The sequence below is a fragment of the Marmota flaviventris genome, chromosome 20 (genome assembly GCF_047511675.1).
Source record: "Marmota flaviventris isolate mMarFla1 chromosome 20, mMarFla1.hap1, whole genome shotgun sequence".
Lineage (NCBI taxonomy): Eukaryota > Metazoa > Chordata > Mammalia > Rodentia > Sciuridae > Marmota > Marmota flaviventris.
The window spans coordinates 16,270,875-16,289,202 of record NC_092517.1 but is presented as its reverse complement, the minus strand read 5'-3'; the positions used below and the strand labels follow the sequence as shown (position 1 = coordinate 16,289,202).

Genomic DNA, 18,328 nt, shown 5'->3' with positions numbered 1-18,328 from the left:
TTTGTTTATTTACTGTGGTACTTGGGTTTGAATCCAGAGGCACTTAACCACTGAGCTACATTCCCAGTTCTTTTTATTTTTTATTTTGAGACCAGGGTCTCACTAAGCTACTGAGGCTGGCCTTGAACTTGTGATCCTCCTGCCTCAGCCTCCCTTAGTAGCTAGAATTTCAGGTGTGTGTACCATACCCACTGATTGATTGATTGAATGGTGCTGGAGATTAAACCCTGGCCTCACACTTGCTAGGCAAGTACTTGACCACTGTGCTATATCACCAGCCCAGCCAGAATTAGAAACTTGTTACATGTTGACAAAAATGTTCAAATTGGAATATTTAGGTAGATGGGAACTTGATAGCCCCAGTTCATCTGTGCCTTTAAGGTCCTCAAGGAATGAAAAAACACCTCCTAGCACTGTCCAGGGAGAGAATGAATGGGCTGCTGTCCATGCCAGATTGACTGAATACAGGCAAGCTGACTTCTAGGAACAAGCAAAGCAGCGAGGGAGTTGCCAGTCGATTCTTGGGGGAGGAAAATCAGTGTGTGTGCCTGCACTCTAAAGCAGGAGTAAATGTCCTCATGCCGAGATTCTGGTGAAAGCCAGTAGGGAGACATTTTTTTCTCTGGAGTGAACAGATTTATTTTGTGATGTAATACCTTCCAGAACCTTACCAGCAGTGCCACTGGGTGCTCTGGTCGTGGGGGCAGGGGGACTTGGAGGATTGAGGAGGCCACTGTCAAGATTAGGAGGCCTGCTGTCTCCTTGGCCGACTTGACCTTTGATTGAGGCCACAGTTGGGACCTCTGTAAGCCAGTGTACACTTGATTATTTCTGAAAAGGTAGCATTTCCAAAGGACACGGATCATGAGTAACGTCTGACTCTCTGGTGACTCCTGTATCAGGGATTCTCTTAGTGCTTTACACATGTCAACTCATTCATTCCCTCCAACGGGGAACCTCATTCCTATATGGCTCCCAGTTTATGTTTGAGGGTGCTGTAGCTCGTGTAAGTGCCAAGCTGTGATTTTAATTCAGAGGGTCTGATCCCAGAACCCTTGCTCTCACCCCACACTGTTCCGTGAAAGGTCCCTCGCTGGGTCACAGCTGGGACAGTTCTCCTCATGGTCCTGCTGGCTCGCCTCCCCCCAGGATTCCCACAGGCCTCCATCCTGGCTTATCTGAGGTCTTCCCTGCCACCCCAATATTGCCTGTTGTTTTTCCCTGCCCCCCTTTTTTCCTCTACAACGTTTTCCACAGTCTGACACACTGTACATTTTATTTATTGGTTGGTTTAATTTGTCTTTGGGAGGAAAGGAATTTTTGTCTTTGCTTGTGTTTCCAGGATTTGGAGGAGGTTGGTGCTGGGGATTGAACCCAGGGTCTCACTTTATACCTCTCTAAAGTAGAAAAAAGAAAAATAATTCAGATTTATATAACAGTACTTCAGCAGTTTATTCTTACCTCATCCTCTTCTGTGAGTGTGTTGGTGCAGTACAGTGTCTTTCCTGCAGGTATGGAGATATTTTTGAGAATGCCTTTTGAGTAATACATTAGGCTGGCTCTTAGAAAAACTGCCTTAGGTTTCTTTTATTTTTTGGTTTATTAGCAGTACTGGGGATTAAATTACCAGGTGTTCTACCACTGAGTTTATATTCCCAGCCCTTGCTTTCTTTTTTATTTTGAGACAGGGTCTCACTAAGTTGCCCAGGCTGGACTCAAACTTGGCATCCTCCTGCCTCAGGCTCCCAAGTACCTGGGTTTAAAGGAATGTGTCATTGCATGTGGCTTGCTTTACTCATTTTTTAAAATACAAAGTACTTATTTTGTCCTATTTCAAAAGAATGAAGTTAGATCCCTAACTCATGCCACACACAAAATTACTCAAAATGAATCATAGATAGAAGAGTTAAATGTAAGAGATAAAACTCTTAAAAGAGTGACTTTAGATTAGAAAGATGATTTCTCAGATATATACCAAAATGTATACCAAAAGCAGAAACAATAAAAGAAAAAAAATAAGACCACATAAAAATTAAAAACTTTTGTTCTGCAAGTAATATCATCAGGAAAGTAAAAAGCAACTAACAAAGTAGAAAAAATGTTTATAAACATATATCTGACAAGGAACTACTATCAGAATATATAAAGAATTCTTTTTTTTTTTTTAAAGAGAGAGAGAATTTTTTTTTTTTAATATTTACTTTTTTAGTTTTCGGTGGACACAACATCTTTATTTTTATGTAGTGCTGAGGATCGAACCCAGTGCCCCGCACATGCCAGGCGAGTGCGCTACCGCTTGAGCCACATCCCCAGCCCCTATATAAAGAATTCTAACAATTACAATAAAAATAACCCAAGTTAAAAACAGGTAAGGATTTGAATAGGCATTTTTGTCAAACAGAATATATAAATAGATAATAAGCACATGAAAAGATGCTCAGCGTTATTCGTATTAGGGAAGTGCCTGTCAAAGCCACATAGACACCACTTCAGAACCACTAAGATAACTGGTATCACGACAGACACACCAGGCACACACAGTGGTGCACACCTGTAATCTCATAGACCGGGCAGGCCGAGGCAGGAGGATCGCAAATTCTCAGTAACTTAGTGATATCCTGTCTCAAAATAAAAAATTAAAAGGGCTGAGGATTTAGTTCCATGGTAGAATGCTTGTCTATCATGTTTAAGGCCCTGGGTTCAGTCCTTAGAACTGCAAAAAGAAACCATCTAGTTTGGGCTGCAGTCCTTGAACTACCACATAAAATCCTGCACTGAACAAACTGTGTCATTTGCTGCCTGAGGTAGGGCCTAGATCATTGTTATCTCCAGTGTCTAACACAGTTCTTGGGGCTTAGTAGCCACCCAGATGTTCAGTGAACTGAAATAACAGCAATATTGTGATTAATTTTAAAAAAAGGAAAAGTTAACCAATAATTGTTATCTTAGATGCAGGGCTTTCCTCTCTCCTCTATCCTTTGCCTATCCTGTTTGTTTCTTTTTTGGTTTTGGTACTGGGGATTGAACCCCAGACCCAGAGGCTCTTTACCACTGAGCTATATCTCCAGCCCTTTTGTTTGTTTGTTTTTTATTTTGAGATGGTGTCTCACATAGTTACCCAAGTTGGCCTCAAACTTGGAGTCCTCCTATCTCAGCCTCCTAAATTGCTGGGATTACAGTTGTGCATCACGGTGCCAGTTTGCCCATCTTATGTACAAATCTTACTATCAGCAGTATCTGCTTTACTACTTAACAAAACATTCTCTAAATCTGAAAGGAACTGTGAGGTGGTGGAATTAGTAGGATTGTAAAGCCGTCTTACAGAGAAGGAAACTGACTCAGAAAAGTTAAATAACTTGACTCAAATCCCCCTGGGACATTGCCAACCTTGGAAGAGTCTTTCCATGGTGCTGTGCACCCCTCTCCCACCCTCAAGTTCATAATTAGGCCCCTGGCTGCTGGTTGCATGCCTCGATCACAGAGCTATAGATGGTTTACAAGTCTCTGAGCATCAAATCCAAAGAGAGATTATTCTTTTGTTTGCCCTATTGCATTATTCTGGCAGTTCTTAGGGTAGAACATTCAAGAGTTAAAACCAGCAATAAAGATAAAATAAAAGCTAAGAGTCAGTTTTTCTCAATCTATTGCAAACAGATCTCCAAAGATAAGAAAATTGATTCTTATGATCAGATGCTGGTTCACACTGTGCCCACGATTTTATTCACTTTGTTCTGAAGAAACAAGTAATCAGCCCGTTTACCTACCATCCCCTGTGGCTGGACTCGGGGTTCTGCTGCACGGCAGTTGGAGAAATTCAATTCAGCAGACGTTTATCCATGTGCCTTCTCTGTGCCAGGTAGTGTAGGAGGGGCCAGGGGTGCAGAGCTGAACAAGCCCAGCCCTTGTTCTCAGAGTCCAGGGTATTCTCTAGGTCTTTTAGTCATGGCATGCAGTTGTTCTTTAGGGAGAGGATTTGAATTCATTTGCTTTTACATTTTAATCAATTGAATACATGTTGCTATATTTGATGGCTGTAATTTTTAATGGTGTTATACTGTTCCTCCATGATAGGATATGGATTTACCATCATAGCTTAATCATCTACTGTCTAAACTCTAAGAATTTTTTGTGTGTGGAAAGTATAGAAAGAGAAGGATTAACATGGATATTTAGGACTCAGCGGTAGTGCAAAGTAATCTTTCATTTCAGGGGCAGCCCTGTGAAATTTAGAGTTTGATGACATTTCATCCCTTCAAAGATTAATAGGAGTTTTCAATAAAAGCATCAGGGTTTGCACATTTGGAAGTTAACCCAGCCATATCTCCATTCACATTCGTCATCACACCTATATGTCTTGTGAATTTATTTTTAAATACCAGAAGTAATACGCCAGCATTATAGAAGTGAGGCAAATCACAGAGGAAAACAGTTGCCTAAAATGTCACTACCCTGAAACTGAGAGGCACTTGGACCTTGGGCAACTTATCTCTGAAACTTAATCTCCTCATCTGTAAAACTGGAATCATTTCAACTTTATGAGGCTTTGCTAAGGCTAAGAGATAGCACAGAACATATACCCAGAACCCAGAATATGTGTATATTTTATTAGAGCAAAAATAACTTCTTTCATGTGCATGGTGCTGAGGATGGACTCATGCCTGTGCGTGCAAGGCAGGCCCTCTGCCACTGAGCTTCCCTGTAACCCCCCATCTTTATATGATCCCTTTGTCTAGTTTTTCTTTTTTGCAGTTTTTTTGTTGTACTTATGAACCCTCATTTCTTATTGCACATTATTATACGACCATTTTCCATGTTGCTATATATGATGGCTGTAATTTTTAATGGTGGTACACTGTTGCTCCGTGATAGGATATGGATTTATCATCATAGCTTATCCATTTACTCTATTGTGCATTTGGCTTGCTTCCAGTACAAATAACACTTCAACGAACAGGGTTTCTGTTGTTCTTGTGGTGCTGGAGAGCAAACCCAGGGTCTTACCCATGTCAGACAAGCACTCTACCACTGAGCTATGTCCTCAGCCCATTTTTTTTCACAGGGAGGGGCTACCAGGGATTTAACTCAGGGTCACTCGGCCACTGAGCCACATCCCCAGCCCTATTTTTTATTTTATTTAGAGACAGGATCTCACTGAGTTGCTTAGCACCTTATGGTTGCTGACACTGGCTTTGAACACCTGCCTCAGCCTCCCAAGCCACTGGGATTACAGGTGTGTGCCCCTGCGCCCAGCCTCAGCCCATTGTTGATATGTTCCTACTTCCTGGGAAGTCTTAGGCAAGAACTTAATCTCTGTGGCGGTTGCCTTGTCTACTAACTGGAGAAGGAATGGTCTGTCCGAGAGGAGAGCTGCGTGGGTGAAATGGGGCAGCACAACAGCCCGGGAGCAGTGCCTGGTGTGTACCAGATGTTTAGTAAACATTACCTCTTATTTCTCTAGGCTTGCTCACCAGCCATGGGGTTTCTTGATTTACTGCCCTCCAAGGATTTTGGCAGTTTCTGATATCAACAGCAATGTAAAAGGACCAGTTCCTCAACACCCTCATTAGCAGTGATCCTTGGTTTTAACTATGTACTCTCTGTCCCTTTAAAATAGGGTAGCAGCAAGTATACAGCACTTGCCTAGCAGGAGTGAGGCCCTGCTTTTCATCCCCCTCACTATAATCAATCAATCAGTCAAATTGGAACAAAATAACAAATTCATCCAAAGTTGGGCAGCGTGTTATGGTGGGATCTCTTCTGCACCTTCACCTGAACAGTCAATGCCTATGCCAAGGTCAAGTTCCTCAGGGTGTTTAGAATTCTGGTTTTCTGAAACCTATATCCCTTCTGGTTTTCTGAAACCTATATCCCCAGCTGCATTCTACCAAATTATTGTGAAACTTAAAAAACCAGCATATTTTATTTCTTACTGAAATGCCGCCTCTCTGGATAAATTATAAAGAAGAGAGATTTATTTGAAGTCATGCTTCTGGTTCAAGGCCAAGAGACCACATCTGGTGGTGACCCTGCTGGCAGAGTCCCACATGGTGCAGGGCATCACATAGTGATAGGGAACTTATGTATGTCTGTCTTCTGGGAGGCTGCCGGTGTTCAGTCACGGGACCTCCACCCTGACCAACTTATCTAATCCTCATTAATCTCTAAAAGGCCCCACCTCTAAGCCCCAGAATCAAGTTTCTTCCCTTTTAATACCTCCCCAAAGACATTAAACTCCAACATGAGTTTCAGAGGGATCAAATCCTATTCAGAGCATTGGCAGACCTCTTTATATTTTTACTTTTCCTTAAATAAGACACCAGTTGGCTCTAGAAAAATCCATGTGGCAGGCAGTGGTCTCTGAATTCTTCTCCCATCTAGAGACAGTAAATTGGCAAGGATAACCAGTGTGCCCTGGTTTGGCAGTTAATACTTGTTCTGGTGTAATTGTCTGTAGTGCTCTCTTCATCCTCTAAAATGACCTAGTTTGGATAACAAATTATACCATCCTCCTAGTCCCAGGGGCTTCTCAGAAGCTAGGGCATCTGCCTGTACTTGCCACCTCCCTGGCACTTAGCTGTCTGTCCAAGAAAGGTTTCCGCCATATTTTTCTCACTGTGCTTAACCTGGGAGGGTCCAGCTTCCTTTTCTCTCTCTCTCTCTCTCTCTCTGTTCTGGGAATTGAACCCGGGGGCCTCACAATTGCTAAGCACACACTACCACTGAGCTGCACCCCAACTCCTACCAGCCTCTTTTGAATTCACATTCGCCCACTGGGTATTCACTCAAACATTCTCTTTTCCTCGGAGTCTCACTGATGATTGTCAGTAGCAGAGGCAGGCACTTTTCATTTTGTTTCAGAAGTTGCTCTTTGTGCTTGTTATTGATGTTTCAGCTCATTTCATGTCACAGGCAAACATAACACCCCTCATTTCTCACCACTTGCAACTTTTCAGATTATATCTGCTTTTAATTTCATCTTAAATGTAAACCTCTTCTTATTGGGATTTTTAAGACTCACTGCTCTTGCCCTCATCAAATGCAATAAGGTTAATTACATTCATAAAGCTCCCCAGAAGCCCCCATGCAAACAGATCCACAATGAGTGAGCAATGGCAAGGACAAATCTCAAGTGCTAATACACAACTCCTGTCTCCATGAATGGCCACAGGCAGAGCATTGCTTTTAAAATAAAGGATTATAAGTACAGAATCTTCTGCATTAGAAAAACAAAAAGAAACTAGCTTCTCCCTGATGATTACCTTGTGTACTTAGGTAACTGCGTTTTCACTAGTCTATAGGGCTTTGTGATTTGAGAAGCTCTAAATAAGTACCTGTCTTCCTTGGGTAAGTTGTTCACAATTTTAAGGAAGCAAAGTGTCTGGGTGAGAGATCCTGCCAGGCCGAAGCAGGGCAGTACCTGTGTGGGAGTTACAGTTCCTACATGCAAATGGGGATTCTAAATGGGAGTTTATTTTTCTGTCTGTTTTAACTAGGTGACTTTCGGATGGTGATTGGAGAGGATAAGACAAAAGTGTTGAACATTGTACTGCCCAACATGGCGCATTTCCGCGAGCTGTACAGCAGCATTCTACAGGAGAATCCCCAAGTGGTGTATAAAACCCAGCAAGGCAGACTGGAGGTAAACCGTAGGTGGGAAATAACTTCCATTGCTCCTAAGGCAAGAGCTACATGAGGTACTGGGAATTGAACTGAAAAGACAACTTTAAGAAACAGGAATTATTATTATTTTTGGTACTGGGCATTTAAGCCAGGGTGCTCCACCACTGAGCTGTACCTGCTGGTCCTTTTTTTAACTTTTTTATTTTTAAGACGGTCTCAATGAGTTCCCCAGGCTACCATTGACCTTGTGATGCTCCTGCCTCAGCCCCCTGAGTTGCTGAATTGTAGTTATCCACCACTGAGCCCGGCAGGAATTCTTTTTAAAACAAGAAAAGAACAGATAATGTGAAATGCCAGAACAATCATTGCTCATTTTAAGGGATTTTGCCATGCTTGCTTCAAGTTAAAGTATTTTTGTTTTCTGCTTTTTAAATTTTTACTTTTATCAAAATATCTGCCCATGGTTTAAAGCCAAGTGGTACCTTGAGGTTTATAACAAAAAATAGCAGTTCCCTGTTCTGCCCTTCCCTGTTTTCTCTACCTACTCCAGAGGCAGCTTCTTCAGCTTTGTAGCTGATTCCTGTGATATTTACCACCCCCTTCTAAATTCTAAAGGATTTAACTTCTTTCTTGACTGTTTTCAGCTTTATACTTTATTTTTGCCATCCTACTGTGAAGATGAGGATTTTTTTTTCACTCTTACACTAACCCCATCAACACACACATATATTTTTCTCCTGTTTCACTCTCACTTTTCCCCTCTTACCTCACCCCCTCATGTTCCACTATAGTTATTTTGTAACTATTCATTAAGTTAATATTCAGCATTTACTTCATTATGACAATCCCCCCATGCTGGGGATGGAACCCAAAATGTTGTACATTCTAGGAAAGTGCCCTACCACTGAGCTCCACCCCCAGGGCTATGACAGCTTCTCTTTTATTGCTGAGATACAGTATTATGAAATTCCCTTTCCTGTACAACTTGTTTCTCCTGGAGTTAATTGTCTTCCCCCCTCCCGCTTGCTTGGTTTATTTGGTAGAGTGTTTGTGCTTGCCTAGCATGAGGAAGGCCCTGGGTTCAATCCCACCATAGGGGGAAAAAAATCCTGAAACTCTCAGAGATCTATGAAACTCATCTGCTTATAGTCAAATACATTGAGTGTTTTCTCCCCCGGCCCCTTGAGGACATTCTTCCATGAGGCCCCTGTTCTGTCCCTTCCTAGGTTACCTAACTTCTTTTTGTTATCACCCTGAGAATTTCCCTTGCTAGTCTGTCCTTTGCTATTCTGTCTTCTGGATCTTGTATCTTCCTCCTTCATAATTCTGGTGAAGTATGTCTGTTAGTACCTTCTTCACATAGATTGTGAGAGCGGCAAGTGTTTGAGATCAGATACCTCTGATAAATCTATCTCACTGATGGATCATTCAACCAGTAATAGGCTAGATATCGAATTCTAGAGTAGAAATCATTTTCCCTCAGAATTTTAAGTCATAGCTCCATTTCTTCTTTCAGTATTGCATTACATATTTGGTGGCATTCAGATTGCCTATCCTTTGGATATGACCCCTTTTATCTCTCTGACAGTGTTTAGGATATTTTCCTTTTTTTGCAGACTTTTGTTGTTTGTTTGTTTATTTGTTTTGATATTGGGGATTTAACCCTGGGGCTTTGAACCACTGAGCTATTTTTTATTTTGAGGCAGGAACCTGCTAAGTTGCTCAGGACCTCACTTAGTTGCTAAGGCTAGCCTGGAGCTTGCAATCCCCCTGCCTCAGCCTCCCAAGTCACTGGGATTATAGGCATGTGCCCCACACCCAGCCACTATTCTTAACTTTTGTGATGACTTGCCTTTATTTTTAAACACGTCTGTTTTAAATTTATTATTTGAGCACTTGGTGGGCCTTTTGTATCTGGAAAATTATGAAGTTTGGTTTTAGAAAATCTATTGTTTCTGAAATAATTTCCTCATACTCACTTTCTTAGTTTATTCTTTTGGGAATTCCTGTTATTTGTAGAACTCCTGCTTTGTTTTTTTTTTTTTTTCTTTCTTTTTTTCCTGTTTCCTCAGGTTTTTCTGTTCAGCTTTCTGGAAGAATCTTTCAAGATTGATTGTTTAACTTTTCTACTGAATTTCCAGGTCCCATTGGAGACTCTTTTTTATGACACCCTATTCTTGCTTTATTAATGCATCATCTCTTCCTCAATTCTTTAATGATCTTTATCATAATTTTGAAGTTTTTTTCTTGTTCCCTTTATTTGTCTTTCTTAGTTCCTTTCATTCGCTCATCTATTGTATTAGAGGTCTTCATCAAATATCTGGATGCTTTTCCTGGCCTCTTTTTAAAAAGTGAAGCACTAAAATGAAGACTGAGAGTTCCTTGTGACAGATAGGGTACACCAGCTGATGGGCTTCATATAGAATCATGTTCCAAGTACTTGGCTATTTTATTAGAGGACCCCAAATGTCAGTATCTGTAGAATTTCTTCAGAGAGACATCTAGAGGACAGTGAAGGGTTATATTTCTACATGCCAACTTTTCTAGAAACTGAGCAAAAGAAAAGGATTGGAATTTCCTTTAGTACAAAGCTAAGCTTATTCAAACTCCTCCCTGTGATCTGCAAAAGCAGATGTATGATTTAGTTTTTAGTTGGTTTTGTGTCCAAGGTATTTATAAAATAAATAAAAATTTGTTTTAGTTGTAGTTGGACACGATATCTTTATTTTATTTTTGTGTGGCGCTGGGGATCGAACCCAACACCCTGCACGTGCTAGATGAGCACCCTACCGCTGAGCCACAACCCCATCCCGAAAACGAAATATTTTTTTAAAATATAAATAAATAAATAAAATTAAAAGGTATTGTGTCCAACTACAACTAAAAAATAAATATAAAAAAAATCTGGGCAAGGGATGCTAAGGGATCTGTATCTGCAACCCTACCTCCTGCTGATCAGGGTCATTTGCTCCTGTTGATATATAAGCACCTCATTTCCTGGACTTTCAGCACGGAATTCTAAAGTGATCCATCGGAATTCTAAAGTGATCCATTGCAGTCCTAACTTTAAGTTTAGTGAGATATTTGCTGTGTCTTGGGAGAAGCCATCCTCCTCTGAGAACTGGGACCTTTAAATCCATAGATCTAGAGTTTTGAGATGAGATATACTGATTCCCAGGTGGTCATTGGAGGTGATGTTAAGCAGGTCACTCGGTTCCCAAACCTATGTCTCTGACAGTTGGAATGATATTATGCAGTGGTCATTAATTTAGGACATCTACTACACCATCCCCACAGGGTATCATTGCCAAACTGGTGCCTTAGCTGTTCCTTGGTATCTGTCATAGACCTTTTCAATGTGACCTGCTAAAATTTTAAGCCAGAAAATTATTTGTTGTGTGGGGCAAAAATTGTCCCCCTTTGAGAACCATTGTTCCACTGGGTGGTAGTACAGTGGAGCCGTGATCTGGTGCCCACTGCTGTCCCTCCACTCCTCCTTTTCTCTAAAGTGAGCCCCATGAGTTCTGTCACATAGTATACCATGTTGATGAATCTGAGCCCCATGCAGTGGTACTGGCTAGATTCTGTGGACAGGAAAGGTAAAAAGCTGTCATCCTCTCCTCTCTTTTGGTATTGGGTCTGAACATTTTTCTCTGTTCTGCCTCTAGAACCTAAGGTGGCCCAGCACATCACTGTGCTTCTGTCTTAATGGTGAGAGACATGAGATGCCCTAAGTTAACGTCTTCTCTAGAGAAGATGTCCCAGCATTTAGGGATCAAGACTACTTGACCCGCCAGGCACTGTGACACATACCTGTAATCCCAGTGGTTTACAAAGCTGAGGCAGGAGGATGGTGAGTTCAAAGCCCGCCTCAGGAAATTAGTGAGGCCCTATCTCTAATAAAATACAAAAAGGGCTGGAGATGGGGCTCGGGGGTTAAGTGCCCCTGGGTTCAATTCCCAATACCAAAAAGAAAAAAAAAGATTATTTGACCTCTAAAAATCTCACCTAGGTGGTAGGCTCTGGGAATCTTCATCAGTATCTCAGATCCTCTGGAATGAATCTATCTGCCAAGGCCTCCAGTGTACCTGTTCCTTACAGCTCACCAGGTGACACATTATGTCAGTGATCTAGATCAACATGGTGATATACCGAATGTCCAAATAAACTGGCTTCCTTCAAGTATAACAGAGGGGGCGATTTCTAGCTGTGAGGCAAACCATAAAGTGTACTGTTTTCTGTCCCATGAGGGAGAGCTGATTCTGATCCTCTGACCTAATTGAGATGGAGAAAAGTGCACTCATTCACTATGTCTGTGATCCCAAACACATTCTCATAGTTTTATTGATCTTCTTTTAGAAGATTTACCACATCTGGCATAGCAGATGCTGTTGTGGTTCCTACTTGCTTGAGTTTGTAACAGAGTCTGCTGAAACCCACCGGGCTCTATTTTGTTTTGTAAGGGCCACACTTAATGGGGATATAATGGGGTCCATCAATCCTTGTGTTTGTCAGGATTCTCCAGAGAAACAGAACAGAGAGAGAGAAAGAGAGAGAATGAATGTGTGTGTGTGTGTGTGTGTGTGTGTGGAGGGAGAGAGAGAGAGAGAGAGAGAGATTGATTTTAAGAGATTGGCTCATGAGTTGTGGGATCCAGTGAGTTCTTTTTTTCATTACTAGGGATTGAACCCAGGGATGCTCTGCCCCTTAGCTACATCCCCAGCCCTTGTTATTTTATTTTGAGACAGGGTCTCCTGACATTGTTGAGGGCTGGCCTCAGCCTCTCAAGTCACCAGAATTATAGGCATATGCTACCGTGCCTGATGAGGTCTGGCAAGTTCTGAGTTTTGAGACCCAGGGAGGAGTCAGCCTTGCAGCCTTGAGCTAGAAGCAGAATTCCCAGGGTTGGGAGAGAGAGACTTTAGCCTTTTCTCTTAAGTCCTTCAACTGATTGGATGAGGCCTATCCATAATCACAGAGGGTAATCAACTCTACTCAAAGTTGACTGATTTAAATGTTGTTTGCATCTTAAAAATACCTTCCACTCAACATCTAGACTGGTGTTGAACTCAGCAGCTGAACACTACAGCCCAGCCCAAGGAAACACAAAATTAGCCACCACATCCTTGAGGGCTGCAGCTGGTACTAATCACTGCCATCTCTCCCGGGGTGATGTTTTATTTTTTCTTTACTCTTTTGGCCAGCAGAGAGAGTGTCAACTTCAGAGACTTCCACTTGGTCTTCTGCACTGTGGCAGCTCCAGAATTCCATCTTGGAGTCTGCCTGCGAGGACCACCCCTGGCACCAGTTGTGTAAGGTCCAGATTGGGTAGATTTGCTAAAAAAGGCTTCTGATCCTGCGGTGGTGCTTGGGAGCCAGAGGGCCCCTCAGAGTTGTCCCAGCTTGACTCAGAGGCTAGGCCTTTGTACTCTGGCATTGTCCAGTTATTGGATACAGGCAACTCCCTTTGGCTGGAGACAGTTCTAAGAAGGACTCCGGGAGGGGGACTTGGCTGACTTTCCCAGTACCTTGGTCCACCTCAGATCCGGGTGGTGTGCCACAGTGTCCACTATCACAGGACTCTGTCTGCTTTTTTAAACATGAGTTTTATTGATGTATTTTTTATGTAACATAAAATTGAACCCAGAGGCACTGTACCACTGAGCCATGCCCACCACCCTTTTTTATTTTTTATTCTGAGACAGGGTCTTGCTAAGTTGTCCAGGCTGGCCTAGAACTTGAGATCTTCCTGCCTTAGCCTCCTGAGTCGCTGGGATTATAGTTGTACACAAATTCATTGGCCTTTATTATATTCACAGAGTTATGCAGCCATCACCACAGTCTAATTTTAGGACATTTCCATCACTCTGTACAGAAACCCATACCCATTAGTAATCCCCAGCTTTCATCTCTCCCAGGCAACTGTTAATCTACTTTCTGTCTCTATGGATTGGCCTACTCTTCATATAAATGGGCACTTCATATAAATGGAATCATACAATATGTAGCCTTTTTTATATCTACTTTTAAAATGTATTTTGACTTTCACAACTGCTTTCACTTTCACACTTTAATGAGAATCTAAAAATAAAAAGAATCATTTTACCAATTTATTTGAACATGTCACCTAATAATTTTTCTTTAAATACAATTTCAAATAAAAATTCCAGTGCATTCTTTTCCTCAAGAGAAAGCATTGGCAAACACTATTTTCTAATTCCTCACATTACTCAAGCCATTTTGGCATTTCTAAAATTCCTAGAATCTATATTTCATTGCCAAAGCATAACTTAAATATAATATCCTTTTGACCTATTTCAATACATGGCTCCAAAACAAGAATCTATGAAAATCATTTATAGGATATTCTATAGAAATAGGAACTTTTTTTGTCATCTGTATAGCCAATGCTACGTAAAGGTGGAACCTATGAATGTAGAACAATCCTATTAATAAATATGAGGTATTTAGATTTTGTAAAAAACACTTGTGTATCTTTAATGGAGCCACTAATGGCATTTCCTTCTTCTTTGCATAGATTTTTTTTTTAATTTTTTATTGTTGGTTGTTCAAAACATTACATAGTTCTTGATATATCATATTTCACACTTTGATTCAAGTGGGTTATGAACTCCCATTTTTACCCCGTATACAGATTGCAGAATCACATCAGTTACACATCCACTGATTTACATATTGCCATACTAGTGTCTGTTGTGTTCTGCTGCCTTTCCTATCCTCTACTATCCCCCCTCCCCTCCCCTCCCCTCCCCTCTTCTCTCTCTACCCCCTCTACTGTCATTCATTTGTCCCCCTTGTATTATTTTTCCCTTTCCCCTCACTTCCTCTTGTATGTACTGCATAGATTTTTTTTTAAACAAAACTAGAAAATTCAGGCATTTAATATATGTAGACTTAATAAATATTTGTTGGGTTAGGGTTGTAGCTCAGTGGTAGAGCACTTGCCTCACATGCTGGGAGTCTCCTTCTAGGACCGCCCCTGGCACCAGTTGTGTAAGGTCCAGACTGGGCAGATTTGCTAAAAAATCTCATGGGTTCAATCCTCAGCATCACATAAAAATAAACAAATAAAAGATATTGTGTCCATCTACAACTAAAAAAATATTTTTAAAAAGTAAAATAAAATAAATATTTGTTGAATGAAAAATATAATAGAATGAGTGAATTCTAATTATTAAGAAAATTGATCAAAGTTAGAAAACCTGAATCTAAAATTTCATCCATTTATTTGTCCAGTTTTTTTTTTGTTTTTTAACTATTCTCTTAAATAAGTTAAGGCCCAAACATTTTTTAAAAGAATATAACAGAAATTCCTATTTAGAAAATAATGTGGTGGGGGTTGCATTTGAGCGCTCGCCTAGCATGTGTGAGGCACTGGGTTCAATCCCTCAGCACTACACTAAATAAAGGTATTGTGTCCATCTACAACTGAATATATATATATATATATATATATATATATATATATATATATATATATATATTTTTTTTTTTTTTTTTTTTTTTTTTAAATAAAATTACATGCTGTGCTGCTTGGGGCAGCATTGCTGATTCTCCTCTTGGCAGGCAAGCAGTGTTTACATGTAGACTTTCTAAAAATGTAATTCCATGAAGCACAGTAAAGTGTAATGGTGAAGCTGGTCTGGTCACAGTCCTTTGACTACCTTTTGATTCAGTGGTTTCCAGGAAGAGTCTAATGTGTAGTTTCATATGTTTTATTCATGTATCTTTCACAGTGTACTTTAGAACTCATTAGGAATAGAGCCACTCACATTGCTCACTCTTATTTACCAAGTGACAACAGCTAAGTTATATTGATTCATTTATTCATTCCCTCATTCACCCAGTATATTTCGAGTACCTACTAAGTGCCAGGAGATTAAAAGTGAATATTAGTCTTCCTCATCAGTATATTCCTGCAGTTTGTGAAGTCCAACGTGGTATGTAAAAGTCTATAAGGACAAGAGGCACAAATTCGTGTGATCCAGTGATGTTAACTCAAGGCCTCATTTAACATGGGAAGATGATCTAAGTGCCCTGGTTTTATAGGTATTTGTTACCTGTAGCCCACCTTTTGTAACCACTAGAGACAAATAGAAATTTTAACTGAAAGTCAGAAACTCATCCTTAAAAGAGGCTTCTCTTCTTTTCTTTTGTCAAAATAGAATATTATAGGAAAAGAATTGTTCTTTTTGAAGGGACTTGGGACTCTAAACACAAAGACATTGAGTTTCAGAAAGAAGAGAATTTCCCTAGCATGCTGCCTAGGTTAGGTGTGGGTGCTTATTGTTTGTGTGATTTGATTTGATTTTACTTTATTTTTAACAGAAGAAAAAAACCCACTTAATTACATATGTATGCATGGGAGCCCCACATAATATGAGATCCCTGTTTTTGTTATTTTAAATAGAAGCCATGTGTCTCTGAATATTTATAGAATTCAAAGCACTTCCATAGACATCATCTCTCTCTTTCTTCCCCCCTCAGATAGATAAAAGCCCAGAAGGACAATTCACTCAGCTGATGACATTGCCCAAAACCTTACAGCAACGAATAAATCACATTATGGATCCTCCAGGAAAAAACAGAGATGTGGAAGAAACTTTACTCCAACTTGCTCATGATCCTGACTGTGGTGATGTGGTGCGGCTGGGTATGTTTGTGTTTGAGGCGAGGAAGTGCTAGCTATAGTTAAAGCAGGCCTTGTGTACAGTGGAGATGTATTATTTCTTCCTTCTTCCCCAGGAGATTGAGAGAGAGATTGCCTCAGGGAAGAAGAAAAGCTCCAACACTTTCGGGTTTTTCCCAATCTACATTTTCATTGGCTTGAAATAAGGTGGTGGAAATCCTTTTTCAGATTTCTATATCCCAAATCACTGTCAAAGGGAGAAGACGCACTGCTTTTGGTCCCAAGAGCATAACTTCTAGAAGTTGTTTAAAAGATGGGCCTGTGTTCTCCATGGTGGTCTAAGAAGGAAGGAGACTGGTGACATTTTTAATGTTTTCATAATATCACACCAGCTGGGACACAGCTCTCCCCAGCCACCTCCCACTGGATGTGTCTCAGTCTGTGTTCAGCAGGTTCCTTTTGGCATGGCCCACATTTCACAGCATCATCCCCAGGGCCTCCCCAATTGTCAGAAAAAATCAGAAACTTCAGAGATCTACTTCCCCAGAGGTGGTAAAGGTAATTTACGAGGTCAGCCAGTAAAGAAATAATTACAAATTGAGAATGTCTCTCAAATGAGTGCCTCCTCTTCTTATCATTTATTGAGCTTTTAGTGAGCCCTCCCAGGTGCAGGCCTCCCTGCTAGATGTAATTCACAATCACAGTGCTGAACACTGCTGTCCTGGGTGGCTCCTCGCTCTCCAGCAGGACCTGCCCAGGTTTTCAGAGCACACATTTTTATGCTCCCTGCTGCAAAGTTCTGAGGCCCATTGTTGTTGTTTGTTTTAACGTGTCCTAGTAACAGTCTGACCTCTGCTGCTGCTTTGAAGGGATGGAAGACTTGTACTGTGGCTCCTCACTTGAATACACTCTACATGTGTTTTCATGATGGGGAGTTTTCTCCTAGATTTAAAAAAAAAAAAAAAGAAAGAAAAAGAAAATACACACACACAAAAAAAAACTTGGGTTTTTTTTTTGTTTGTTTTATTTTGATCTTTTCACATTTTGGAATTGAAAACCAAAAACCTTACATGGACTGAAATTAGTAAAATGGCCTTTGAGGGTTCCCTGCCCTCCATCTCTTGTTTTAAGGTGAGGTGGCCTGGGCCCAGAGCAGTTCAGTCATTTGCCTGAGCTCACACAGCTGGGCAGTGCCAGAGCTGGCCCCTCCAGAGTCCTGGCCCTCAGTCATGATGCCCTTTTCACTGCCACTCTGTGGCAGCAGAAGAGCTGAATTTGCTGCTTTTACTGGATAACTAGAAAGAATATTTAGTTTCAGGTTTTAAAACTGTTAAGATAACTAACATCTGTTTTCAGTTTTCTTGGTGTCCTGTTTGTTTTTTTCTCACAGGGCTTTCAGCAATCGTGAGACCTTCCAGTATCAGACAGAGTACCAAAGGCATTTTTACTGCTGGTAAGAACTTTAGGAAATCCATATGGCGGCGACTGGATTGTGGCTCCGTGGGCGATTGCTGGCCTAGCATGCATAAGACTGCAGACTTGATCCCCAGCACCCTACAGAAAGAGAAAGGAGAGAAAAGCCATAATTCACACATCGGCTGGGTTGAGTGGCCTTAGTGCTCCTGGTTAAAACCAAAATCCGACTAACTTTCCCTGTGTATTGGTGAAAGGCTGAACTCTGAGTGTCACACACTGAGATGTTTAGTAACATAAAAACAGGCCCAGGAGCAGTGTCATCTGGTAGCCCAAAAAAGCCACACCAGTTGAGGTGCTGTCAAATGTCTCGACAGCTCCTTCCTGGCAGGGCTTCGTTCCTTATGATTTTATATTTATCGCAGTTCCACATACAGAACATTGTAAAACAGCAGTCCCCTGCACTCCCGCCCCTTCTTCCCCCTCTTCAGAGACAACTAATTCCAGGTCTCTTGAGTTATTTTTGTTTTTATTGCCATTTCTGAGAATAATGAGTTTCTCTTGCTCCTTCAGTGTTTATCTTCAGGTCCAATCTATTGGTGTCTCACTATGGGGGATCAGAATTCGACTCCTGCATCCACCCTC

General features: G+C 41.0%; 1 protein-coding gene across 5 annotated transcripts in view; it reads left to right on the top strand.

The window, feature by feature from the left end:
• Positions 1-18,328, top strand: part of Tamm41 (TAM41 mitochondrial translocator assembly and maintenance homolog) — a 48,774-nt gene that overhangs the window by 20,272 nt on the left and 10,174 nt on the right. For 4 of the 5 annotated variants that reach the window (XR_011705568.1, XM_027931947.2, XM_071605983.1 and 1 more), the window contains 3 exons: positions 7,494-7,639; positions 16,129-16,294; positions 17,661-17,723. Coding sequence is in view for 4 of the 5 variants with exons in the window: in XM_027931947.2 (XP_027787748.1) it covers positions 7,494-7,639; positions 16,129-16,294; positions 17,661-17,723 (375 nt within the window). In the remaining variant the exon portion in view is untranslated. Of the gene's footprint in view, positions 1-7,493; positions 7,651-16,128; positions 16,295-17,660; positions 17,724-18,328 lie in introns of those variants that run through there. The other variant, XM_071605982.1, reaches the window with a different exon arrangement.